Source organism: Staurois parvus, unplaced genomic scaffold (assembly GCF_062004578.1).
Source record: "Staurois parvus isolate SC_StPar_1 unplaced genomic scaffold, SC_StPar_1.0 ptg000206l, whole genome shotgun sequence".
NCBI classification, from domain to species: Eukaryota; Metazoa; Chordata; class Amphibia; order Anura; family Ranidae; genus Staurois; species Staurois parvus.
The window spans coordinates 1,920,909-1,946,917 of record NW_028318002.1 but is presented as its reverse complement, the minus strand read 5'-3'; the positions used below and the strand labels follow the sequence as shown (position 1 = coordinate 1,946,917).

Sequence of the window (26,009 nt, the reverse complement as noted above, 5' to 3'; positions counted from 1 at the left end):
TAGCCACTAAGATTGTTTTTAAATGAAAGCCCATCTCCGGCTGAAAAAAACTATACCAGGATGATGCCTGCAGCTGTAGGCATCATCCTAGTATAACCATTCAAAGTCCAGTGATGGTGCTGATCCATGGGTATAAATGCGATTTTTTTTTTTTTTTGTATGCAGCCTGTGGGCTGAATGAAAAAGAGAAGAAATCTCTGCCAGAAAAAGTGTGTGGTATGCCCACCATTAGAATATATTGCCCTGCATCCACCCACTTCTAATGGTGGGCACACGTTAGGTCGCACGGTGCCACATATACCAATTCCAAGATTGCACAAAATGTCTAAATAGTGGCACGCTTGAATAAAAATTGTCCACGTATAAGTGGTACCCCATATGGAAAAAGGATGACACCAAGTCCCAAACTATCTTGCCACTACTCCCCATGTAGTCTGGGCATCCGGGGGGCTCCAGGTCTTTTCCCTCGTAAATCCAAAACTTACATGTATACCCTGTTGCCCTCTCAGAGGTCTTCTACATCTTGACCCCATATCTGGCACGCTTGCTGGGGAGAAATTGTTTCAACGCGGCCAAAAAAATTAATGAGGGACTCATCAAAAAAGATTTTTTGCTGGGGAGTATAGACATCTGTAAATTTTTGGTAAAGTGATTTACGAGGAGCCGAACTTCGTGGAGACGGTCAAATTTAGCGTCACCCTGAGGATGACAGACTGTATTGTCGTTGAAATGCATAAAACACATTATACTCTCATATCTATGCCTGGTCATGGCAGCAGAGAACACGGATATATGATTAATCAAGACTGTGGACCAATACAATTTAATAATTTTTTTTTTTTTTTTTTTTAGTAATGCCCATGTTGAGGGTTAGGCTCCAAAAAAAAAATAATGTAAATTTGGAAACCGTAATGGGTTTCCATGCGAATGGTCTGGTAAGGTTTGAATTTGGGTTGGTGGCGATAAATTGTTGTGCATATGAATTGCTTTGATCCACAATCAATGAACAACAGCTCCAAAAAATAAAGGGGAGTAGTTAAATTTGCTGCTTCCACCTGAATTCCGGGTTGGGCAGTGAATGGGGGAAGTACGGGTGTCGATTCTGCGAACACTGTGCAATGTATCAAGTGACAGTGACCTACTGACACTGCTTTTGCTGGGGGAGAAAGGGGGGGGGTAAGCATAAACACAGGTGCCAAGGCTGATCCTGCTAACGCTGTGTTTTTGGGGACACTATACTAATGTGAAGGCTGGTATAGTGCTGATCTGATCAAAGATATTGATCCGTTCAGACACTATACTAGCAATGGATTACTTTGTATGAGCGTGTTCCTGGCAATCAAGGGGTTAAATGTGATTACTGCTGTTCTGACGAGCAACCTGACGCTATCTGGGAGGGGCGTGAAAAACACGGGAGCATGAATCACATATTACTATATTATATATATATATATATACACATATATATATATATACACATATATATATATATACACATATATATATATATACACATATATATATATATACATACATATATATATATACACACACATATATATATATACACACATATATATATATATATACACACATATATATATATATACACACATATATATATATATATATACACATATATATATATATATATATATATATATATATATATACACATATATATACACACACACACATACACACACGCCGTGCCGTCCTGTAGCAGTATTTCTGCTATAGGGCGGTCAGGAAGCACTTACTGAAGCGGTTGCGTATAATTTAACTAACAATTCCGCGGTCATGCAACGCTGCACCCAAATTAAAGTTACGTCCTTTTTTTCCCCTTTTTTTCCCCAGGGTGTCACTGAGAGCCCTGGGTCCCATTCTAATGATCGGGACCCGGGACTCCCGATTCCGGGGTCGCATGATCGCTGTGATAGCTTCTGATTGGCTGTCACCGTGAAGCCCACCCCCCCTTGTTTTTTTCCCTCTCTGAATGGAAGAGAGAGATACATTGTATCATAACTGTAAAAAAAAAAAAAATTATAAAATAAAGAAAAGAAACCTATTGTAGATCAAGGTCTGATCTACACCCTGTTCCAAATTATTATGCAAATTCTATTTAAGTGTCACAAAGATGAAATATTTTGTTTTTCAGTGTAACTCATGGATGGCATTGTGTGTCAGGGCTCTTTTGATCACTGAAAACAATCTCGGACACCTGTGATAATTAGATTGGCCAGTGAGCCCAATTTAAGGAAAAACTACTAAAGGAGGGTGTTCCACATTATTAAGCAGAGCACAATTTTCAAGCAATATGGGGAAGAAAAAGGATCTCTCTGCTGCCGAAAAGAGTGAAATAGTTCAATGCCTTGGACGAGGTATGAAAACATTAGATATTTCACGAAAACTTAAAGTGATGATCGCACTATTAAGAGATTTGTGGCCGATTCAGAGCACAGACGGGTTTGTGCAGATAAAGGCACATTAACCACTTGCCTACCAGGCACTTATACCCCCTTCCTTACCAGGCCAATTTTCAGCTTTCAGCGCTGCCGCACTTTGATTGACAATTGCGCGGTCATGCAACATTGTACCCATATGAAATTTTGATCATTTTTTTCTCACAAATAGAGCTTTCTTTTGGTGGTATTTAATCGCCACTGGGCGCTTTACTTTTTGCGCTATAAATTAAAAAAAGTGCAAAAAATTTGAAAAAAAAAAAAAAGTTTGTTTCTTTTATAAAATTTTTCAAACAGGTATTTTTTCTCCTTCACTGATTTGCGTTGATGAGGCGGCACTGATGGGCACTGATAGGCGGCACTGATGGGCACTGATAGGCAGTACTAATGAGGTGGCACGGATAGGCGGCACTGATAGACAGCACTAATTAGGGGTCACGGATAGGCGGCACTGATATTCAGCACTGATAGGCGGCACTGATAGGTGACACTGATGATGGGTACTGATAGACGGCACTGACTGGCATCACTTCTGGGCACTGACTGGCGGCACTGACTGGCACAACCCCTGGGCACTGACTGGTGGCACTGACTGGCAGCACTGCTGGGCTGCACTGGTGGGTGGCACTGGTGGGCAGCACTGGTGGGTGGGCACAGGTGGGTGGCACTGGTGGGCACAGGTGGGTGGCACTGGTGGGCACAGGTGGGTGGCACTGGTGGGTGGCACTGCTGGGCACATGTAGGTGGCACTTCTGGGCACAGGTAGGTGGCACTGCAGAGTGGCACAGGTGGGGGCACTGCAGAGTGGCACAGGTGGGGGCACTGCTGGGCACAGGTGGGGGCACTGCTGGGCGGGGCTAGTGGGCGCACTGCTGGGCGGAACTTGCGGGTGTCACTGCTGGGCACCGATCATCAGTGCCCTGATGATCGGTGCCGATCCCCGCTCTGACAACTGCCGGTTCTCGGCAGTACTTTCCTCACGATCTGACAGCGTGAGGAAAGTGCAGCCGAGAACCGGCACTTGCATTTCCCTGTGATCAGCGTGTCATTGGACACCGCTGATCACGTGGTAAAAGGCCGGTGGGATCGGCCTTTCACCACATCACGTGATCAGCTGTGTCCGTAGGACACAGCGATCACGGAGATCGCCGGGTGCGCGCCCCCTGGGGCGCGCAGGAGAGCGCGTTCTGGGAGGACGTCATATGACGTCCACTCAGAACTGGCCGGCCGCGGTGAAGCCGTCATTCGGCTATGCGCGGTCGGCAAGAAGTTAAGGAAGATTTCTGCCAGATCCATGCATCGGATCAAGAGAGCAGCTGCTAAAATACCATTACATAGCAGCAAACAGATATTTGAAGCTGTTGGTGCCTCTGGAGTCCCACGGACATCAAGGTGTAGAGTCCTCCAGAGTCTTGCAACTGTGCTTAAACCTTCTATTCGGCCACCACTAACCAATGCTCACAAGCAGAAACGGCTGCATTGGGCAGAAAATTTAAACAGTCCTGTTCACTGATGAGTGCCGTGCAACACTGGATGGTCCAGATGGATGGAGTAGTGGATGGTTGGTGGACAGCCACCCTGTTCCAACAAGGCTGCGACGTCAGCAAGGCGGTGGTGGGGCCGGAATCATGAGAACAGAGCTGCTCGGCCCCTTTAGGGTCCCCGAAGATGTAAAGATGACCTCTGCAAAGTATGTGGAGTTTATGGCTGACCACTTTCTTCCCTGGTACAGAAGGAAGAACTATGCTTTCCGTAATAAAATCATCTTCATGCATGACAATGCACCATCTCATGCTGCAAAGAATACCTCTGCATCAATGGCTGCTATGGGGATAAAAGGAGAGAAAGTCATGGTGTGGCCTCCATCCTCCCCTGACCTGAATCCTATTGAGAACCTTTGGAGCATCCTCAAGCAAAATATCTGAGGGTTGGAGGCAGTTTACATCCAAACAGCAGCTCTGGGAGGCTATTCTGACATCTTGCAAACAAATTCAAGCAGAAACTGTCCAAAAGCTCACAAGTTCAATGGATGCAAGACTTGTGAAGCTGCTATCAAATAAGGGGTCCTATGTTAAAATGTAATGTGACTTGTTAAAATGTTTAAAAAGTTAAAATGTTGTAAAAGTTTGATTGAAATAGCTTTTGATTTCAGTAAATATGCTGCAAACACAACAAATGACAATTTTTGCATAATAATTTGGAACAGGGTGTAGTTCAGTTATTTTTTTTTTTTAATTGGTATCAGTGTGTGTCCGTGTTTTTTATGTAAAAAAAAAAAAAGGAAAAAAATGCACACTATTGTTTCTGGGCTGTAGAACAGGTACAAACAACATACACATATATGGTATCGCTGCGATCGTCAAGAGCTGGACAATATATTTTGGGTTGTTCTTTGGTGGTAGGTTATGGTAGTAACAATAAACACACAGCTAAATTTAAAAAATATATATTTTTTCTATTTTGGACCAGTTTTCTTTGATGATAATAAACCATGACCATTTACCACCAAATGAAAGCCCAATGTGTTCTGAAAAAAACAAGGTATAATTCACCTGGATGTACAAAGTAATTGTGATGATATGTACGGTTTTACTAACATATGTCAACGTTGTAAAATTATGCTTAGGTATTAAGATTTGTTTTACCCTTAGGCGTGAAGAGGTTAAAGAGGCTGCTGGAAACACTTTGTGATGATCCAGAAGCAGCAGAAAAAATGTTTCTAGAATGAACTCTGAAGGGAAAAGCTACTTGTACTTTCATTCTGGTCCTCACCATTTCATTACATAAAGTATTTTTAAACCCCCTAACTCTAGCACCTCCCAGCCTTCAAAGGGGTTTCTGATGCTAAGAGGTAGGGCGGGGTTGATGATCAAGTGACTGCCATAATTGGCTGTCCCAGTGGTCACATGATCAGAAATCTCACGATCACAGTTTGTTTACATTTTGGTATACAAAGATGCAGCCTCTTGGTGTCAAGGCCCAGCTGTCCAGAGGCCGCATATTTGTGTACTGTCGGGACGAAGGGGTTAATGTATTTAGGGCACCTCTGGCATGCAAGGACATGTTTTATCATCCTTTTGCACATTGCTGTCTTGCTCTCTGCAGAAATTGCACAAAAAATGTCAACTGCTTCCAAACACCACAGTGCCATCCCCCGGCCCCACGCACACACCTGTGCCCCGCTATGTATCCAGGCCTCCGCTTGCCCATCTGAAAGCCCAGGACTGGCACAGCGGGTGCCAGCTGGCAGGGTGGAGGGAGGAGAGGAGACAATTCCGCTCTCCTCCCCTTCTTGTCCTGACCTGAAAATGATGTGTATGATGTCGCTTCCGGGTCCCCATTGACAGATTTCCCAGCATTGATGGCCAGGAAGAATGTAATGCAGTGCAAGCATATAACCCCCCAAAATTGAGGACCCCCACACATATACACACACAAACGTAAACGCACACAGGGCACCTATGCATGAAAACTTCAGTTGTGATACACGTTACATATCGCCGCGCATGCAGGAATGAGAGCAATAATTCTAGCACCATATCCCCTCTGTAACGCTAAACTGATGACCTACAGGGGGATTTAAAACGTCGCCTAAAGAAAATATAGGATACTAAAGTGTCGCCATTACACCAGCGCACACAAATTTAGGGATTGACTTGTTGGGTATTTACTTGATGCAACCTCATCTTTTATATTTTACCAAAAGACTGGGCAATGTATTGCCTTTTTGTGCACTAAAATTAACTTGTGGTTTTTATTGAAAGTTTGCGTTTCCTAGACATTTGCGTAACAGATTATATATTATACATGTTATATATTATATTATGTAACATAAAAAATTGGAACTACCACTATTTTATTCTCTAAGGTGTCTGCTTTCAGAAAATCTATAATTTTTCTGGGGTTTATGTAATCATCAGGCCTAAAATGTGTGCAAAAAGGGCTCTGGCAGCAAAAGGAATAAATGATAAATTCACTTTTGGGAACATGTTCCACCTGTTTATAGGGTGGAATATGTAATGTTCCCAAGCCTGCAGTGGTTCAGCTATCCAAGCAGTCTGTGTGACAGCAGTACAGGGAAAAGTTCCCTACACCCACTGTCATTTTTTGACTAGAGCGCAGCTGTGTGGGGCTCCACCCACACAGCCGTGTCATCCATTCACAGAGTTCTGTGAATGAATCAACTACAAGTACCAACATCCTTTGCGGATGTCAGCTTGTAGTTCTCAATGAATTACCATGGTGCTGTTGAGTGCTCTAGTAGTACATTGATTCTCCCTGTCAGTGTGAAACTGCCTGACCATAGAATGTATAATGTACAAGGTACGGACAGACAGATTACACTGACAGTCTGCAGCAGCCCTGCATTGTACACACAATCTGCTGATTGCTGGTGCATTGCTTTCCAGGCTCCCAAAAAAAAATGTAACTAAATGCACATTTTTTTACCTGCAAATGTGCCCAACACTCCCCTTTTGTGAACAGCACCCAATTGTTGCTCATCACACTGCAAGGTCTCTCACCTCCATTCTAGTCCCCAGGTGCGGTGCTGGATACAAGCAGGGAGATGAGTAGGCGGTAAAAAAAAGTGCAATGTTACAAACATCAACATTTTAAGTTGCCTTAAAGCCCCTTTCATTTTTAAAAGCCCCAGATATTCCTAAAAGCACTCAGATTTAAATAAGGTTTTGGTTACATTTTTTTTTTTTTTATCAGGACAAGCAGATTATCATGAGGGACAAGTAGACTGGGACCCCGATTTAGTCCCTTAGACAAGTAGTTCTTTCAAACATTTCCACACCCGTCCCCTTTAACCTGCCATACAGCACCTTTACATTTACTAACCATCGCTACTTTCTTTACTTTACTTTTTTTTTTACACTAGTTACCAGGGTGACAGGCACCAGCTGTGACATAACACACTCCCGACCTATGGTTTACTGTGCATTTGGAAGATCAACGCAAATAGGTGGGTGAATGTGTATGATGGGCACGGCAGAGGTCATGACCAAGATGGAGGTGCTCAGCATGACCATAACACAGCTTGGGGCACAGTAATGGAAAAGCCCCAGGGATCACAACACTACTGCTTCTCACTTCAGCAAGTACCTATGTAGTGCTTAGCAAAAATAGATAAGAAGACAGGGTCTTTTTAAAAGGTAAGATTACAATAATTTTTTTTAGATGGTACTTATAGTTATTACAGAATGTACCCTACAGTGTATGTAGGACAAAGCTTTTTTTGTGATCCAGATAGAAACCCTATCAGGTTTGAATTTTTTCATCTTATAAAGGAGGATTCACTTTTTGTCCCAGCGACATCTCTCCAAAGCACCAATGCAGTTGTCACAATTGAAAGATTTCTTCCCCTTACCTCACGCAATTTACAGTGAAATTTTTAATTTCTTTTCACCTTCTGTCCCAGTGACAATGGTCCCCAGGACAACAGAGATTGGCCTAGCAAGGACCGAAAAAGCAAATTAAACACTCTCCTACCTCTAGCCAAAACTAAAAGAAAGTTTTGACTAGAGATACACTTTTCTTTTTTTTTTTGGAAATTTTTTTTTGATTTTTCAATAGCAAAACAACAGTAATAAAAAACATCAACCAACAACCCAAATTTGCCTTGCATGGCTCGGGTTGTACATAGAAAATTAAAAACATCAGTCACATAGGCACGGAGGCTGTACAAACTCCCCCCCCCCCCCCATCCAGGCCACACCCTCATGTGGTACACCACTCTCAAGAAAAGTAGGAGCCCCCTAAGGGGCTCCCTAATAGGGTAGCATGACCTTGATTCCTTACACGCAAATGCTACGGTTGCTACATAATATCTGACCTAGATCTCACACCCGGCCTGACGTCCATTACGGAATATCAGGGCTGGACATTAAATCTTGGTACACATGATATTAGCCGAAAGAACAGGTAGGTGTCGATAGTGTACTCAGGAGAACCAGATCAGTCAGGTTTGATCCACTCCTCAGGCACTAGTGGAAGAGCTGTCTAGCCAGGGCTGCCATACCTTTTGGAACTTGTTGGACACCCCTGCTCAAATAGGTAGCCTTGTAAAATGGAATGGCTTTATTGATCAACCCTGTATAAATGTATTGATGTATAAAACATCAATACACTGAGCAGAATACGCTGGGCTCTAGTGGGTGCCAAGCCCTCCACCAACCCCAATAAACACACCAAAACCATCAAGGGAAGAGGTAGAGCTACGACACTGGTGAGGAATCGCAAGATCTCCTTCCAAAATTCCTGTGCCACAGGACAATACCAGAACACATATCCAAAGGTGGCCATAGAGTGCGGTCAACGCCACCACTCTGCAGACACCTGCGGATAGATTCAGGCCAATTTTGCTGGCGTAAAGTAAATTCTATGTAGAAATTTAAAATGGATCAATTGATCCTTACACGACACCAGGTGGGCAAAGGGAAAACTCGACATATCATCCCAATCCTCACTGGTCAGGTCTGGGACATCCTCAACCCACTTTGCCCTGCAGCTGTTCACCGAAGTAGGAGCAATCGGGAACAGTTCTTTACATAATTCAGAGAGTGGTTTCCTAAGAGAATCATACAAAAATATATTCTCAAGAGTGGACAGTTGTATGTCTATTTGTGATGAGCCAAAATTAGGCCACAAAGGCATGCCTAAGTTAGATACCTAAAGAGAAGTTAGGGAGAGTAGATATGAATTTTAAAATTATCAAAAGGCAACAATTTACCTCCCTGAGTAAAAGATATACTTTTATAAGATTATTAGTTACATGTTTCCCCTTCCACATGATTGTTTTTGCAGTAATTATATACTTTGCAAGAGTCTGCTGACAGCTGCAACAGATGAAACAGCGGGGGAGCACTAGGAAGGTACATTATAGTAGGTCAGATGGGTCCAATTGTAAAAACACTGTCACTTTGCCCTGACATGGCCATATGAAAAATTAATTAAAGAACAATTTTAGGCAACGTTTTTCAGAGAGATCCTCACATGTTGTAGGGAGCTATGTTGTCCGGAACCTATGCTACATCATGCTCTCTACTTGCTGCATCATCAATCTGATCCAACCTTCCAAAGCAGGTTTGAATCTTACTAGTGGATATGAAAATTGTATTAGTACTGACCCACTGATTCACCAAGGTTTGTGTGAAGAACAAGTCTCAGTGGTTGTTTCTGGGAATATTTATACTGCATTACTAGCAATAAAAAGAGGTTCAGAAATTACTGACAAAAGAGAATGGGATGGACTGGTGTGTCCGCTTTCCTCTCTCTCCTCCAGCCACTGGTACCTGGGGTGCAGGTGGGGGAACATTACTGGGGGCTGTGGAAGCAATCGGACAGCAGTGCAGCTAAAATGTTTTTTTAAACTTGTGCAAAAAAATGCAAAAAACGGCTCCCCTAAGGGGATCAGCCTGCCTTGCCGACACCACCCTTAGCAGCACCCTTAGCTACTGGAGCCACATGTTTGGCCAGCAGCCATCTTGATTTTTACATTTTGATCTGCATGCATGAAATGTATTATTGTTACACCTATTATAGCTATTAGCTACCTGCTACCATACATAGACTTATGCTACTTGCATTCACTGACTGCCACCTGTTGCTACATGTCTGCTAATACACTTGTTGCTTCGATGTGTGATTACCAGCACTGGGCTGAATAAATTACTACACTAGATCAGCTTTTTGTTCTGGTGGCTTTTTTTGAGCTACTTAAGGTGGATCTCCTATTGTTGCTGAACTCACCTATTGCCGGGTGTAAGTAAAACCTGTGAGCAGTTTCCACCATCGGAGATGGTCCACTGAGAGGTCTGGAGGATTGTCCCTAGGTATACCAAGCGCCATCGAAGTGCCACATCCCAACCAGGTTCCAGATGACCACTAGTGTCCCTTATACTACATGCGTAAAATCATTTTACGTCCGGTGAGTGCAAGCACACCCCTTTTCTTTCTCATCACAGAAGTCACGTGCACCTATGATTATACGATGGAAGTTTAAAGTGAATATTTGATATCTCCCTTATTTGGGAAAGCTGACGCACCTTTTGAACAAATTTATGGACCTTTATTGATCTTTTTGAGTATGACATATAATACACATATATGATATTGCTGTCACTTTATAATTATCTGTCTTCATTAAGACACCACTGCTGTATCACTTGCTAGCGCATCATTTTGCGCAATTATCACCAATTTTTAACTTTATTCTAGCGCTGCATTTTTTGATTACAGGCAAGGAATGACCGCTTATAAACCAGAAGTGCCAAAATCTTTCAGTTACAGAGATGGAGGAACAGATATGTGTCTCGATCAGGGGGGGCCTTCTCAATATCATAAAAACTGATATAACACTTTTACAGAAAGACCGATCTGTAAAGAAAAAAAAAAAAAAAAAGATACCAAACTCATGACTGTACTTCTTCCTGCAAGGTAAAGCCATAGTGTGCCAGTATGCATCACATACTAGCACATTATGGAAGACGTACCTTGAAATGAAACCCTCCAGTGGTGCACTGTCACCGATGCAGGGGCTTCCATCTTCACCCAGTCTTTCTTTCTGGTTCGAAAACTGCGGCCCGTTTGAATAGCTGTATCGCTATGATGTCACTCCTGCGTATGTGCCATGATCTTGGCCACGACACACAGCTCTGAAGGAACGGCATGAGTATGCCGTTTCTTAAGAGCGCATGCACCGGTGATGTCACCGGCTGCTGCTGCTCACTGAAATATCTCCTAAGCAATGCCCGTTTAGGAGATATTCATTTTACCTACAGGTGAGCTTTATTATAAACTTATCTGTAGGTAAAAATAATAGAGTTTGCTACCATTTTAAGGATGGGAAGAATTTAAATATATTGAATAGCTCTACATCAAGTTCACTATATGAACCACTGATGTATTTATACATATTGATCATATCCCCCCTTAATCTCCTCTTCTCAAGAGACAATAAATTCAGTTCCTCTAATCTTTCCTCATAGCTGAGCTCCTCCATGCCTCATATCAGTTTGGTTGCCCTTCTCTGTACTTCCTCAAGTTCCTCAATGTTCTTTTTGTGAATTGGTGCCCAAAACTGAACTGCATATTCCAGATGAGGTCTTACTAATGATTTGTACAGGGGTAATATGCGATATCTTTCTCTGGTGTCTATACCTCTTAATACAAGGATTTTGCTCACTTTAGAAACTGCAGCTTGGCATTGCATGCCATTATTAAGCTTGTGATCTACCAGAACTCCCAGATCCTTCTCCACCATTGATTAGCCCAATTGTACCCCCCTAGTATGTATGATGCATGCATATTCTTAGCCCTCAAGTGTATAACCTTACATTTATCAACATTAAACCTCATTTGCCACATAGTTTCCCAATTAAACAGTACATTGAGGTCGGCTTGTAAATTGGAGAAATCCTGTAAGGACGTTATTCCACTGCACAGCTTGGTGTCATCTGTAAAGACTGAAATGGGATTTTTAATCCCCGACCATATATCGTTTATAAATATATTAAAAAGTAAGGGTCCCAACACTGAACCTTGGGATACACTACTGACAACCCTAGACCATTCAGAGTATGAATCATTAACCACTACTCTCTGAATACGATCTTTTAGCCAGTTTTCTATCCATTTACATACAGATTTTTCCAAGCCTGTAGACTTTAACTTACACATTAGCCGTGTGTGGGGAACTGTGTCAAATGCTTTTGTAAAATCCAAGTATACCCTGTCCACCGCCACCCCTCTGTCCAAGGTTTGGCTCACCTGCTCGTAAAAAGAAATCAGATTTGTTTGACAACTTCTGTCTTTCATGAATCCATGCTGTCTGTTGCTTAAAATATTTTTTTCCAGCAAGAACTCATCTATGTGGTATTTTATTAAATCTTTCCAGTATATTCCCAATTATAGAAGTTAAACTAACAGGTCTGTAATTACTTGGTAAATATTTTTATCCCTTTTTAAATATAGGCACCACATTGCCCTATTAGTTAACCCTTTGCCCCTAGATGTTAACCCCTTCCCAGCACGTCATTCGTACAATGTCAGCGTACAGTATTATCACTGATCATGTATTAGTGTCGCTAGCCATGCCAGTGTCAGTCAACCTTCCACATAGTGTCTGTTAACGCCAGATTGCCCATTACACTATCACAGGCCCATTATGAGTCGCCGATCACTGCCTTTACAGTATAGAGCCTATAGCTGCGTAAATGCCAGAATATAGACCATCGTTTGTAGACACTACAACTTTCACACAAAGCAATATACAATTATTGGGATTTTTTTTACCAAAGACATGTAGGAGAATACATTTTGGCCTCAATTTATGAACAAATTTGGATTTTTTTTTTTATTATGTTTTATAACAGAGATTAGAAAAAAGAATTTCTCTGTGTGCAGTGTTGTATGTGACTGATTGCTAGTTAAAGTTGCACAGTGCTGAATAGCAAAAATATGGTCTGGTCATGAAGGGGGTAAAACCTTCTGGAGGTCAAGTGGTTAAGATAGCACCCATTGAAATTAATGTTATTTAGAGGCAAATTAGATTAAAAATGTAATTAAAGGCAAATAATGCAAAAAGCGCAGGGTAATGAGTAAAGCATTGCCGTTTAAAGAAATTCGACATTGTCCTTTGCAGCTGGCCTACAGCCCACTTGAAAGTCCAGCATCCATTCCTTTCTTACATCCTACTTGCTATCTTTCCGACTGCTGCCACTGTAGTGTAAACACTGCAGGAGATAGCAGGTAGAGCAACAGTCCCTGACATCCTACAGTAAACAATGCACAGCATGGGTGAGGATTCAACTATTGCTCTGCGCAACCATCAATCCACATACTAAAACATCACCTGAGCCATCTTGCATGCATAGCCAGTGAGATTTGCTGCACATGGCACAAATTTTTAAATCCAAATTGCAGACTGCATAGGGAAATTGCTGAGTGAGCAACACCGATTACTGTAAGCTACCAGGAACACCTGTTTCAGGGGGACAGTGCACGGCAAGTGGGGATATTTGGCGTCCATACTTTAAAACACACGGATACAGAACTGAACAACCACTAAGGACTTTAGTTTGATTCAGGCACTACCACTATAGATTCTTCTCACGTACAAAAATCCTCATATGAAATTAAAGAAGAACTAAAAAGGCAAAATACTTTCTTTTCCCCCCCATTTTTGGTGCAGTAAGGAAGGGTTATAACCCGTTAGTTTTTTTCCTTAATCTGTGTTCAGTTGGGGATTTCCCTTCACTTCCTGTCCCATAACAAAAACAGGAAGTGAAAGGAAATCCTTCCAAAGTGGGAAAATCCTCACAGATTCTGAATGAATCAGATCGCCCATAATCATTTTGCAATATATTTACCAAAATAAGGCTAATTTTTATGACAACATATGACCCAATTATATTTTTCTACCATAATCTATAAATAATACTCTTAACCACTTGCTCTTGGATTTCCCCCATCCTGACCAGGCCATTTTTTTGTCATTTTTTTCACACAAATAGAGCTTTCTTTTTGTGGTATTTGATCACCTCTACATTTTTTTTTTTTTGCGCTATAAACAAAAAGACTGAAAATTTTGGGGAAAAAAAAATGTTTTCCACTTTTGGTTATAAAATATATCCAATAAACTCAGTTAGTCATACATTTAGGTTAGAATGTATTCTGCTACATGTCTTTAGTTAAAAAAAAATCTCAATACGTGTATATTAATTGGTTTGTGTGAAAGTTAAAGCATCTACAAACTATGATTATATATATATATATATATATATATATATATATATATTGGAATTTACGTAGCTTTTACTTTCTGACTGCCTATCACATTTGACCCCTTTTTGGAAAGTAGACACCCCAAGGATTTTTTGCAGAGGCATGTTGAGTGCATGGAGAATTTTATTTTTTGCCACAATTTTTTTGAATATGACAATTTTTTATTTTTTACACAAAGTTGTCACTTTAATGACATATTGCGCATGCATGCCATGGGTATGTGTGGAATAACACCCCAAAACACATTCTTCTACTTCTACTGAGTATGGAAATACCACATGTGAGAAACTTTCTGGCAGCCTAGCTACATACAAGCCCTCAAAATCCAATGACCACCTCTAGGCTTTCACTTCCCCACTACCTATCAGTTTCTAAGATGCCAGGATAGTAGAAACAGACCCCCCCCCCCCCAAATGACCCCATTTTAGAAAGTAGACACCCCAAAAAATTTGATAAGAGGCACCGTGAGTATTTTACAGATATCATTTTTGTCACAGGGATTCGAAAGAAAAAAAAGAAAGAAAAACACATTTTTTGTTTTCTTTCTTCATTTTCCAAAAACGTAGCAAAAAATGAAATCTGCAAAACACTCCCCATGCCTCTTAGCAAATACCTTGGAGAGTCTACTTTCCAAAAAGGGGTCATTTGGAGGGGTTGCTTCTACTATCCTGGCATTTCAGGGCCAATATTAGAAGTTTATGCCACACATCATCCACTCTTGAAGACCAAGCCTTTGCTGACACTTTTTGTTCACATGAAAAAACTTTTTTTTTCTAGAAAATTACTTTGAACCCCAAACATTATATATTTTTTTAAAGCAGAGGCCCTAGAGAATAAAACGGTAGATGTTGAAATTTTTTATGTCACTCAGTATTTGCGCATTGATTTTTCAAACGCAATCTTTTGGGAAAAATAGAATTTTAATGTACAAAAACACAATATATTGCCCAACTGATTGATAAAATATAAAAGATAACGTTATGCTGAGTAAATAGATACCAAACATGACATGCTTTAAAATTGAGCATGCCCGTGCAGTGGCAACAAATACATACATTTTTATTATCTATTGACAACGCTTTAAAAGCCTTTAGAGGTCACCAATTTATATTTACACAGGAAGTCTAGTGCTAGAATTACTGTCCTCGATCTTACATTTGCAGGGATATCTCACATGCATGGTGCAACCACTGTTTACATACCGGCATGGGGTCAACGCTTGGGCATGCAGGTGCGCACAAGCAGGGGGGCAAGGGTTTTTTTTTTTAACTTCAATGGATATTGTCATATAGTCTTTTGAGAAGTCTGGGGTCTATCAGCCTCTAGATATCTCCTCTGCCCTTACATTATCTAATCTCACCAACATCGGTGTGATCAGATGCTTTCCCAATTTACAAATGGCGCTGTTTATAACCTGCGAAACTGATGTGATGAAATGCTCGTAGATTCTGATTTCTAAGACTATAGAGATGATTGGAGCCATTCTGGTCTCTATGGTCAGCCAGCAGAACTTCACTTTGCTTTGCAGGAGAAATAAAGATCATTTATCCTGCATTGCAAAGCTTGCTGTCAGAACCTAACTCATTCTTGAGCTGTCATGATTGAGTTAAGTTTTGACAGCTCAGGATAGTAATCTGTGATTGGCTGGAGCTGGTCACATGGTACAGGGTGCTGTGATTGGGCCCATGTATCATGTGACAGCTGTGGGCCAATCACAGCTCACTAGGAAGAGCAGCAGAGCTGTTATGAATGACATTGATCCATAACAGCTTTGCTTACATAGCGATCACATGATCATGGGGTCACGTTCACCGGGATCTTCATTCCATTGTGTCCACTTGAAAAAGCAGTCGCGGGAGGGGGTAAACGTTGCGCCTCTAGCTGCCGCCCGGCTGTAGCACATTGCGGGCAGGCGGGAAGTGGTTAAAGAATTGGAGCACTTTCAAACAAAGTGAACTTTTTTTTTTCCCCCTTTTGCCGTGACCTAAATGATCGTACCCTCACCAAATGCAGGATGGATTTGATTTAAATCAAGCGGATTTAAATCACTAGTGAAAAGGCTCGATTTAAATCATATCATAATTTTTAAAGAGCAATTATCTGTCCCACAGCGGCTTATCCTCTGACCCACTGTTGACATCCCGACAGTCCCATTCACTTTAATGGGATGGCTGGTGATGCTGCAGTGACACCACAAGCTGAGGGACGTGGCGGCAGCAGGTGAGTGGATGCCCGCTAACAGGCGCTTCCATGATGGATCTAAAAAATGACAGGTGCTCTTTACAGGTAAGGAATCTGACTCATTCTTGCTGGTAGTTAGAACCTTTAACATTTGCAAACCAAATGAAGGTTTCTTTTTAAAATAAGCAGCTGTTAGGTTAGCAAAACAGTGATATCAGAACCGATTTTAGGCTAAGAGGTTAATCTCACATAACTGGAGAACTACTCAAATTCTTTTATTTCATGTTTTTTCTCATGGTTACTGTGAAATTGTGTGAATGCAACAATACAGTGCATGTTATCTCAGCTTGCAGAGCTTGGAATCATTGAGTTTACCAAATATTTATATATTGCTGAAAGTACAGCCTCATGCTACGTAACTAAGCTCCATTTCATGCTGAATAAAATAAACCAGGGCTTAAAATTTTGAGTCTAGATCTACTAGCCAGGCACAAACCTTACTCTCCATCAGTTGCCCCACCCAACCTTGCCCAGGTCCGCCTCCAACACCACCCATGGACCACCCCCCATCCCCGCCCCCAAACCACGCCCCCTTAACGCTTATGAAATTACATTTTTCTTTAGAATAAAGAGTCCAAAATATAAAAAACTGCAATTATAACATAGCTTTATTATGTCAATTTAAACATAACAGCAATAGCTTAATAGCAATAGGGTGCAATCAAAATATCAAGTGTTACAGCTTTAAACCTGTAGTGAACATTTTGTATTTTTTTGTTTATCTCCTGCATCTTTAAAAAGAGACTTTAGTAACTCCATTTGATGCACTAATGATCAGATAATTAACATAACGTTCTTAAAAATGAGGAATTTTCATCAAAATTTTACTACTGTATGGCCTGATTGGGTCTCCTGTGGCTTATTAAGGGAGCAAAAAATCCTGAGTCTCCCCTTCCCCCACAATCTCAGCAAGCTACAGCGAACAACCGACACAACCAATCGCCATGGAGGCCGGTCCATTAACTCAATTGCTGACCGATTTAGTAGTTCTGAGCTGGGCCCGATGGGTTCCGAATAATACACTTTTATTACTAAATATCAAAACAAAAGAATAGAGGGAAATGTCCAAGGTGTTCTATGTGTACAATAATGGACGGCACCGGTCATGTCTGGGACATGGCATTCTGAAGAAAGCCGGAGCTGGGAGGCAGCCTGACCGGCACTGATTGTGATACAAGCAGCAAGAGGATAAAAATGAGGATCCTTTATAATCCATAGGACTCATGTCTGAACTCCTAGGGGTGCTGTCACCCCCAAGCACAGGTCACCCCCTGAAATCCTAATGTGTGACCGATCGGGATGTCCTGGCCCCTATTGCGCATGCACGGGATCACGCATGTGCAGTAGGGACCAAGAAAATCCCGATCCAACTGCGCATGCACGGGATCGCAGGTGCAGCCGCTCGCCACACAGGAATTTCTCCTCGCATTTGGCAAGCGGCTTTTTCAAGCCCTGAACTAAACTATTAATGTATCTTAAACAGAAAACTATCTTTAGATAGATTTTTACTCCAAAATCATTTTATTAAAATAAATTTAATACAAATAAAAAAATCCAATTAAAATTTTCTAAAAATCTGTTTGTTTGATCATTTTAAATAAATCAATTTTTATCCACCCTGTCCAAATGTATATATGCTGAGAATCGATAGCCACCTCCGCTGTTTACACTATATTGCCAAAAGTATTGGGGCACCCCTCCAAATCATTGGATTCAGGTGTTCCAATCACCTCCATGGCCACATGTGTATAACATCAAGTACCTAGGCATGCAGACTGCTTCTACAAACATTTGTGAAAGAATGGGTCGCTCTCAGCTCAGTGAATTCAAGCGTGGTACTGTGATAGGTTTCCACCTGTGCAATAAGTCCATCCGTGACATTTCCTTGCTACTAAATATTCCACGGTCAACTGTTAGTGGTATTATAACAAAGTGGAAGCAACTGGGAACAACAACTCAGCCACAAAGTGGTAGGCCACGTAAAATGAGAGCTGAGTGAGCGCATGCTGAAGCGCACAGTGCACAGAAGTCTCAAACTGAATGCACGGTCAATAGCTAAAGACCTCCAAACTTCATGTGACCTTCAGATTAGCACAACAGTGCATAGAGAGCTTCATGGAATGGGTTTCCATGGCTGAGCAGCTGCATCCAAGCCTTACATCACCAAGTGGAATGCAAAGCATCAGATGCAGTGGTGTAAAGCACGCCGCCACTGGACTCTAGAGTAGTGGAGACGTGTTTTCTAGGGTGGCGAATCACGCTTCTCTGTCCAGCAATTCGATGGACGTATCTGGGTTTGGCGGTTGCCAGGAGAATGATACTTCCCTGACTGCATTGTGCCAAGTGTAAAGTTTGGCAGAGGGGAGATTATGGTGTGGGGTTGTTTTTCAGGGGTTAGGCTTGGCCCCTTATTTCCAGTGAAGGGAACTCATAAGCAGAGGTGTGGAAATTTTTGAAAAATATACTTCTCCAGGGACTAAATTGGGGCCCCAATCTACTTGTCCCTCATGACAATCTACTTGCCCAGATTAAAATTTTTATTTTTTTTTAACCAAAACCGAATACAAATCAGAGATGATTTTAGGAATGTCTGGGGCTTTTAAAAACTAAAAGAGGCTTTGTGACTTAAACGTGTAATATTTTTAACATTGCGCTGTTTATCTCCTCCTCCCCTCCCTGCCTCTCTCCAGCACTGCACCCGGGACTAGCAGGGAGGGGGGAGACCTTGCAGTGTGATGAACAACGATTGGCTGCTCATCAGGAAAGGGTGGGTCAGGGCTTATACTTTATCCCTTTTGCTGCCAGAGTCGTTTTTGCGTTTTTTTCCACACATTTAAAAAATCATTTTAGGCCTGAAGAATACATAAAACCCCCAAACATTATATATTTTCTGAAAGCAGAGACCCTAGAGAATAAAATAGTGGTAGTTAATTTTAGGGCACAAAAAAAAGCAATAAATGACCCTATTTGTTTGTAAAATATAAAAGATGAGGCTGCAGCTAGTAAATAGATATCCAACTTGTCAAACCTTAAATTTGTGCGCGTTCGTGAAATGGCGACGAACTTCAGTACCCTTTATTTTCTATAGGTCGACACTTTTAAAGCAACTTATAGGTCACCAGTTTAGTGTTACGGAGGTGGTCTGGTGCTAGAATTATTGCTCTCATTCTGGCGTGCACCGCGATATGACGTGTATCGCAACCGACGATTTCATGTGTAGGCGCCCCACCGTGTGCTTGTACGTGTGTATGTGGGTATGGGGCCTCAATTTATTTTTTCTTGGGGGGGGGGGGGGAAGGTTATGTACTTGGGTGTAACTTTCATTTTGCACGATAAAAAAAAAAAAGTTTTTTCTGTCACATAGGGGACAAAGTGATGATTTTTGGTGACAGGTTCTCTTTGAGACATCCGAGGTCTAATAGACCCTGCACGCCTCCCCTCTGCTGAACTGAATGTAATGTGGTGCACAAAGCACAGTATTACATTCTTTCCCGGGGATTGCATTACAATCTCTCAGCGGGGACCCGGAAGTGACATTGTAACGTCACTTCCGGGTCAGCACAAGAAGGCGATGGGAGCAGACTTGTCCGCTCTTCTTCCTCCACTCTGGCCGACGGTGAGCCAGGCCAGCATAACATCCCTGTTAAGGCGTCAGCATACCAAGACATTTTGGACAATTTCATGCTCCCAACTTTGTGGGAACAGTTTGGAGATGGCCCCTTCCTGTTCCAACATGACTGCGCACCAGTACATAAACCAAGGTCCATAAAGACATGGATGAGCGAGTTTGGGATGGAGGAACTTGACTGGCCTGTACAGAGTCCTGATCTCAACCCGACAGAACACCATTGGGATGAATTAGAGCAGAGACTGCGAGCCAGGTCTTCTCGTCCGATATCAGTGCCTGACCTCACAAATGCACTTCTGGAAGAATGGTCAAACATTCCCATAGACACACTTCTAAACCTTGTGGACAGCCTTCCCAGAAGAGTTAAAGCTGTTATAGCTGCAAAGGGTGGGCCAATTCAATACTGAACACTGCGGACTAAGACTGGGGTGCCATTAAAGTTTATGTGCATGTAAAGGCAGGCGCCCCAATACTTTTGGCAATATAGTGTACATCTGGCTGAGAGACAGAAGTAAATGAGCCCCATACAGAACTGCAGGGATGTACTGAGCAGGTACAGCATGGAGAAAGCCTTTATCTGCTGAATGTAAACAAACGTTGACCATGGTCGTTTGATCTTCACAAATATACATCTGAGGGGTGGCATTATTACGGCCAAAGAAAAAAAGCAAAAACAGTAAGTCCATTTGTTTTTCTCCCTTGCCATACAGGAAACACACATGTAGTGGGGGACAAGCTTTGTGTGCTGAGTGCATGCTCACTGCATGCTACCAGCACAGTGACCGAGCTGTCACAGGCAGCTCCCAGTCTGTTTATCATCAGGATAGGCTCCCGATCATGCGACCACTGTAAAAGGCAATTACACTGATCATGTGATGAAGTCCATCCCAGCATTTGGCAAATACACCTCATATTTGCCAAATATTTGCGTACCGCCGGTGCCAAAAGGTTAAGGCCCATTGCATATAGGGCTGCCCAGCTGCAGTGCACCCGGATAGGACAGGTAAAAAGTCCAGCTGCGCTGCAGGCAACCTGTCAAAAGTCTATGGAAGACTGCAGCCAGACAGGGCTGAATGCTGTACCAAGTGATACTATTCTGGTGGTTTCCATTAAATTAAAAAAAAAAAAAAAATATATATATATATATATATATATATATATATATATATATAGCTATAATTTGTTTTGGACAGAGTAGGGAAGGATTAGAATGGCTTCAGGTTTGTTTGCTGGCTGTGTCCCACTGGGAAGATATCCTCTTATGTCCTGTCGCCAAAACATGATGAGGAAGTCTCTGCAAATAAAGGCAAATACTCTTGCTGGTGACAACCAATCCACTGGAAAATTACCCCCACCAACTGTTCAATTGTGGATTTCCTATCACTTTTTTTCCAGGTTACAATGTTCACCAAAGGGGTGAAATACCCCTTGGTGGCAGAGAAAAGAAAGAAGTAATGATAAGGGTTCCAACCCTTCCCCAGTCTTTACATAAAAAAAAAAAAGTTTGGCTTTAACTACACTTTAAAGCCTAAATACAGTTTTGCTGTCAGTGTAAATAGTTTGCTTGGGCCATGCTGACCCAAACTATTTCCAAAAACCAAGTTATTCTTCCAGTGTCAGAGTTGTATCATCCAGCAGTAGCATCAGCTTCACCCAGTATGCAGTGCTGTGTTCTGGCAGCATCACGGGCGACTTCTCATCTGCTGCCGGGAGAAAGAAACCGAGTTGGTTTGAGTGCGTCTCAGGCATTTAGAGGAAGCTTTCTATTTTTATCAATGAATACAAGGCTACCTCTAATTGGCCGATGTAGAAATAGTGACATCATCTGCCTGCCTCTCCACCTCAACCAAACAAAGCCTTGCATTAATTGATGAAAAATATAAGGCTTCTTCCAAATGGCTGAGAAGTGTTTGGCCCGACTCAATCTTGTTGCAGCAGCAAATAAGTCACCTGTGATGCTGCGTTAACACGGAGCTGCATACTGTATGTAGCTGATGCCACTACAGTATGATGCAGCACTGACAGGGGCAGAATAACATGGCTATGGAAATAGTTCATCTTGGCCTAAAACTATTTAAAGTGAAAGGAAGGCTGGACTTCACTTTAACTTACTGCAAAAAGTGCACATCTAGCAAGTGTGAAGTCAAAGCAGCCTGGTTAGCATGTTTTCTCCAAATCAATAGCAGTGTGAGGAGAGACAATATGACAATATCAGCCAACTGCTAAAAATTAAACCGCTGAATTTATTTAAAAAGGATCTTCACCCTCTAAATGATGTTCCATCCACCTCTCTTCCCATCCTGTACGTGGATAGCGCCGTTTTGATTTTTTCCAAAAAAAGTTTTTACCCTGCCCCCCCATGCACATCATCCAACAAAAAAACCCAAATATATATATTTTGTTCACATTTCCTTGCAACAGTAACTGCAATTACCACCCATTTTCCAATTAGTTTGTTGTAATATGTCAAATGACATGCAAAAACCTAGAAAACTGTACACACACAGCCATCCAGAACCCTTTTACAAGTAAAGATCCACTTTAACAAAGAATTCTATACTGGTAACCAGGGGCGGACTGACAACTCATGGGGTCCCCGGGCAACAGGGGATCATGGGGCCCCTGTGTCCTTGCCCAAACTCAAAAAAGCCTATGAAAAAGGTACCAGGGGCATCTCATGGGGCCCCCTACAAACCCCGGGCCCTCGGGGCAGTGCCCGAGTTTCCAAACCGTCAGTCCGCCCCTGCTGGTAACTGTACGTGGTTAACGCCTGTAAGGATAGTATTCAGTATATTACTTTATTCATATTTTTCTCCATTTACATGCAGACCAAGCTGTCAAGTAAAACCGACCCTGGGTTGGGGCAAACCATACCATACCTTGTGGCTTGTTTACAAAAATCACCTAATATTTAAATGCCCCATTCACTTAAATGGATCACACTCTGTGGGCAGCACTGTCTGCTGAATGTGCAAGGGGGTAAAATACTTGTCCTCCACTGAGCTCTATAGGCAGCCCTAACCAGCTACCTTTGCAGCTCAAAGAGGGGGGGGGGGGGTAGGATCCTAAAAACTCAGCTCAACTTCCTGTCTTTATCACCCCCCCACCCCCTACAAGTGTAAATTTAGCCTGGGAAAAAAACTGCTGTTGTAATTGCTTAAAGTGGTACTAAACCCTCCTATCCTTTGCAGCCAAGAAAGCTGCTTCTGTTTGATCTGCAACTGTCATGGTGCTGCACATTTGATCAGTTATGACACCAGCCGTTTGACAGTTTGGTTGAGGTCACAGGCCCCTATGACAGTTACATTTCCAGCACGTGCCAGGAATTTAACTATTTTTTTTTAATTGTTAAATCGATTGGGTTTACTTCCACTTCCACTTTAAAACATATCAACTGGAGTGGAGTTTAACACTCATTTGCATATTACTTAAGTCCATTCACCACTTGTCCATTTAAAACTGGCCATACACTATGCGAATATCAAATGGTTCTTGAGGGGCTTGATGGCCCTGCTGTTTGTTCAACTTTTATCAAAGGAGCCTGGAGGAACATTTTTGGAAGAACAGCTGCAGCATCCAATCAGATGCAGCCACTGTTTAGGTATTTTGATAGCTAGTAGGGCTGGCTGTCAAAATATAACAGTTGCAACTGGAGATTCGCTCATCCGCACTGCATAGCGGGGAAGTTTTGGATTTTTTTTAGCCCTATGCAAGTATGGCCATCTTTACCAGCCAGCTGGTTCACAACTATGCATATGATGCATTTTCTGGGTGCATTTTTCTGTTGTTTAGAATATCAGGAGAAATGCATCAAAAATGCAAGACCTGCATTTTTTGTGTGTTTCTATTGACATCTCTAGAACCAAAACCACAACCTGCTGCAGGAAAAAAAAAGGCCCTGACACTCTTCAAATAAACGTACAGATGTGAATGTGACTCATAGAAAACCATGTTAAATGAATTGTAGCGTTTGTGCAAAAAAATGAAATTTGCACGGAAAACCGCACAAGTGTGAACCAGGCCTACTTTGTCCACAGGATGACAACACTGCTGTGTGAGCTTACTGTGAACCAACAGTGCTGTCACCATATTAAAGACAATGGATCACTGGCAAGATCAACAGGTACTAGAACTATGTTACAGGGGGATCAGGAAAAGAACAACTACTAGTGACAGATTGGATCAGCTAGGTCAGTGCCCAATGACAGGCTCCATCATATGTCAGTGACACAAGTCCCTGGGTGACAACCCCCCCCAACACTGTCCACAGGCTGTGACTTGCCAACACTACATCCAATCTACACAGACAGCAACATCAGAGCAGTGTCAGGCCCTGGTGAGGAGCCTTCTACACAAGGCAGGGGATGTTGATGCTTCATGTGTACTCAGTGGATTGCACCGATGTGGCCAGCTTTAGAAGGCCATGCCTGTCCTCATCTGCTCAAACAGCAAAACACAGTGTGACACTGACTGGACACAGGATGAGCTGATCATAAAACCAGGAGATCAATGGGACCAGGAAGGCAGTAGGGAGCCCTGTGTATCCATCATCTTCATCATCATTCCCATCCTTCTCCTCCATAGCAACACTCCCTTCCTCCTCCCCGGTACCCACAGTGGCGCTTTCATTTACCTGCTCCTCGAAGCGGTTCACCACGGCCTGCACCCACTCCACCGGCTTGTGAGCCGCCATCGCCCCGACCGGGGGTCTCCCCCTTCCTCCGCTTCCCGGGGATCACAGGCCGCCGGAGGGGAGGTGATGATGACAGGGACCGTATCCGCTTCTAATTCTGCCACCTCCTCCGCTTCCCCCCTCCACCTCCTCCGCCACCACCACCGCCTCCTCCACCTCCCGCCGCCCCCTCCTCCTCTCCTCCTCCCCGCTATCGCGCTCTCCCCTCGGCCATCACCGCAAAGACGCCATGACACCAGACCGGAAGTGCAATCACTCTGCTCGGCCCCTCGACTGCTGGGGAGGAGGCGCGCATGCGCGAAGCGCTCTGATGGCGAGGGACGGCCGGCAGGGCCTGAGGGGAGCGGCTTTGCCGAATGGGGCGTGGTTACATTGGCTGGAGGACCCAGTTAACCCCTTCGCTTGCTAAAAAAAAAAATGTTGATATATTTTTGTGTATTACCCCAACATTTCATAGTCCTGATAATTGGTGTCTGTGTTACCATGTACTTGTATTAAAAAGTATCCTGTTCTCCTTGTATTGCTTCCTTTGGGTGACATACCTGGTGTTCCTGCCATGTCCTTTCCTATTTCAAACTGTTCCCACAAGGGCATGGAAGCAAAATCCTCTCAACGTGGTCAGTTTGCTTTCTACTTATGAGCACAGCCTGCCTGTACTCCATTGGTCAGACTTGTGCTGACACACCCCTGTACATCTCTTCTTATCGAATATCAGGCTCCATGCACACTGAGCATTTTAATAACAATGGTAGCGTTAGCTGTATAAAGTGTTACAAATGCTGGATTTTTTAGCATTTTTGCATTAGCATTTTTTTTTTATTAACCACTTCAAGTCCGGACACTTTCACCCCCTTCTTGTCCAGGCCAATTTTCAGCTTTCAGCGCTATCACACTTTGAATGACAATTACGCGGTCCTGTAACACTGTACCTATATGAATTTTTTAGCATTTTTTCTAGACAGATGTGGTATTTATTCAACACTGGGATTTTTGTTTTTTTGCTATATAAATGAAAACATATAAACATTTGGGAAAAAAAGTGTTTTTTTTGCAAATAAATAATCTTGGCCAAAATGTATTCAGTTATCTTTTTAGTAAACAAAAAAAAACTCAAATTAGTTTATAACCAAAAATTATACTTTTTCAAAACTTTTTTTTACATTTTTATTTTATTTTTTATATTATTTTTTTTAAC

General features: G+C 42.4%; 1 protein-coding gene across 3 annotated transcripts in view; it reads right to left on the bottom strand.

Moving 5' to 3' along the window:
• The window catches only part of NF1 (neurofibromin 1), a 364,217-nt gene extending 339,307 nt beyond the window's left edge, over nt 1–24,910 (bottom strand). For all 3 annotated transcript variants that reach the window (XM_089678515.1, XM_089678513.1, XM_089678514.1), the window contains exon 1: nt 24,755–24,910. In XM_089678515.1, the coding sequence (XP_089534641.1) occupies nt 24,755–24,814 (60 nt within the window). In that variant the 5' untranslated portion in view covers nt 24,815–24,910. The remainder of the gene's footprint in view (nt 1–24,754) is intronic.
• Nucleotides 24,911–26,009: the final 1,099 nt, after the last annotated feature.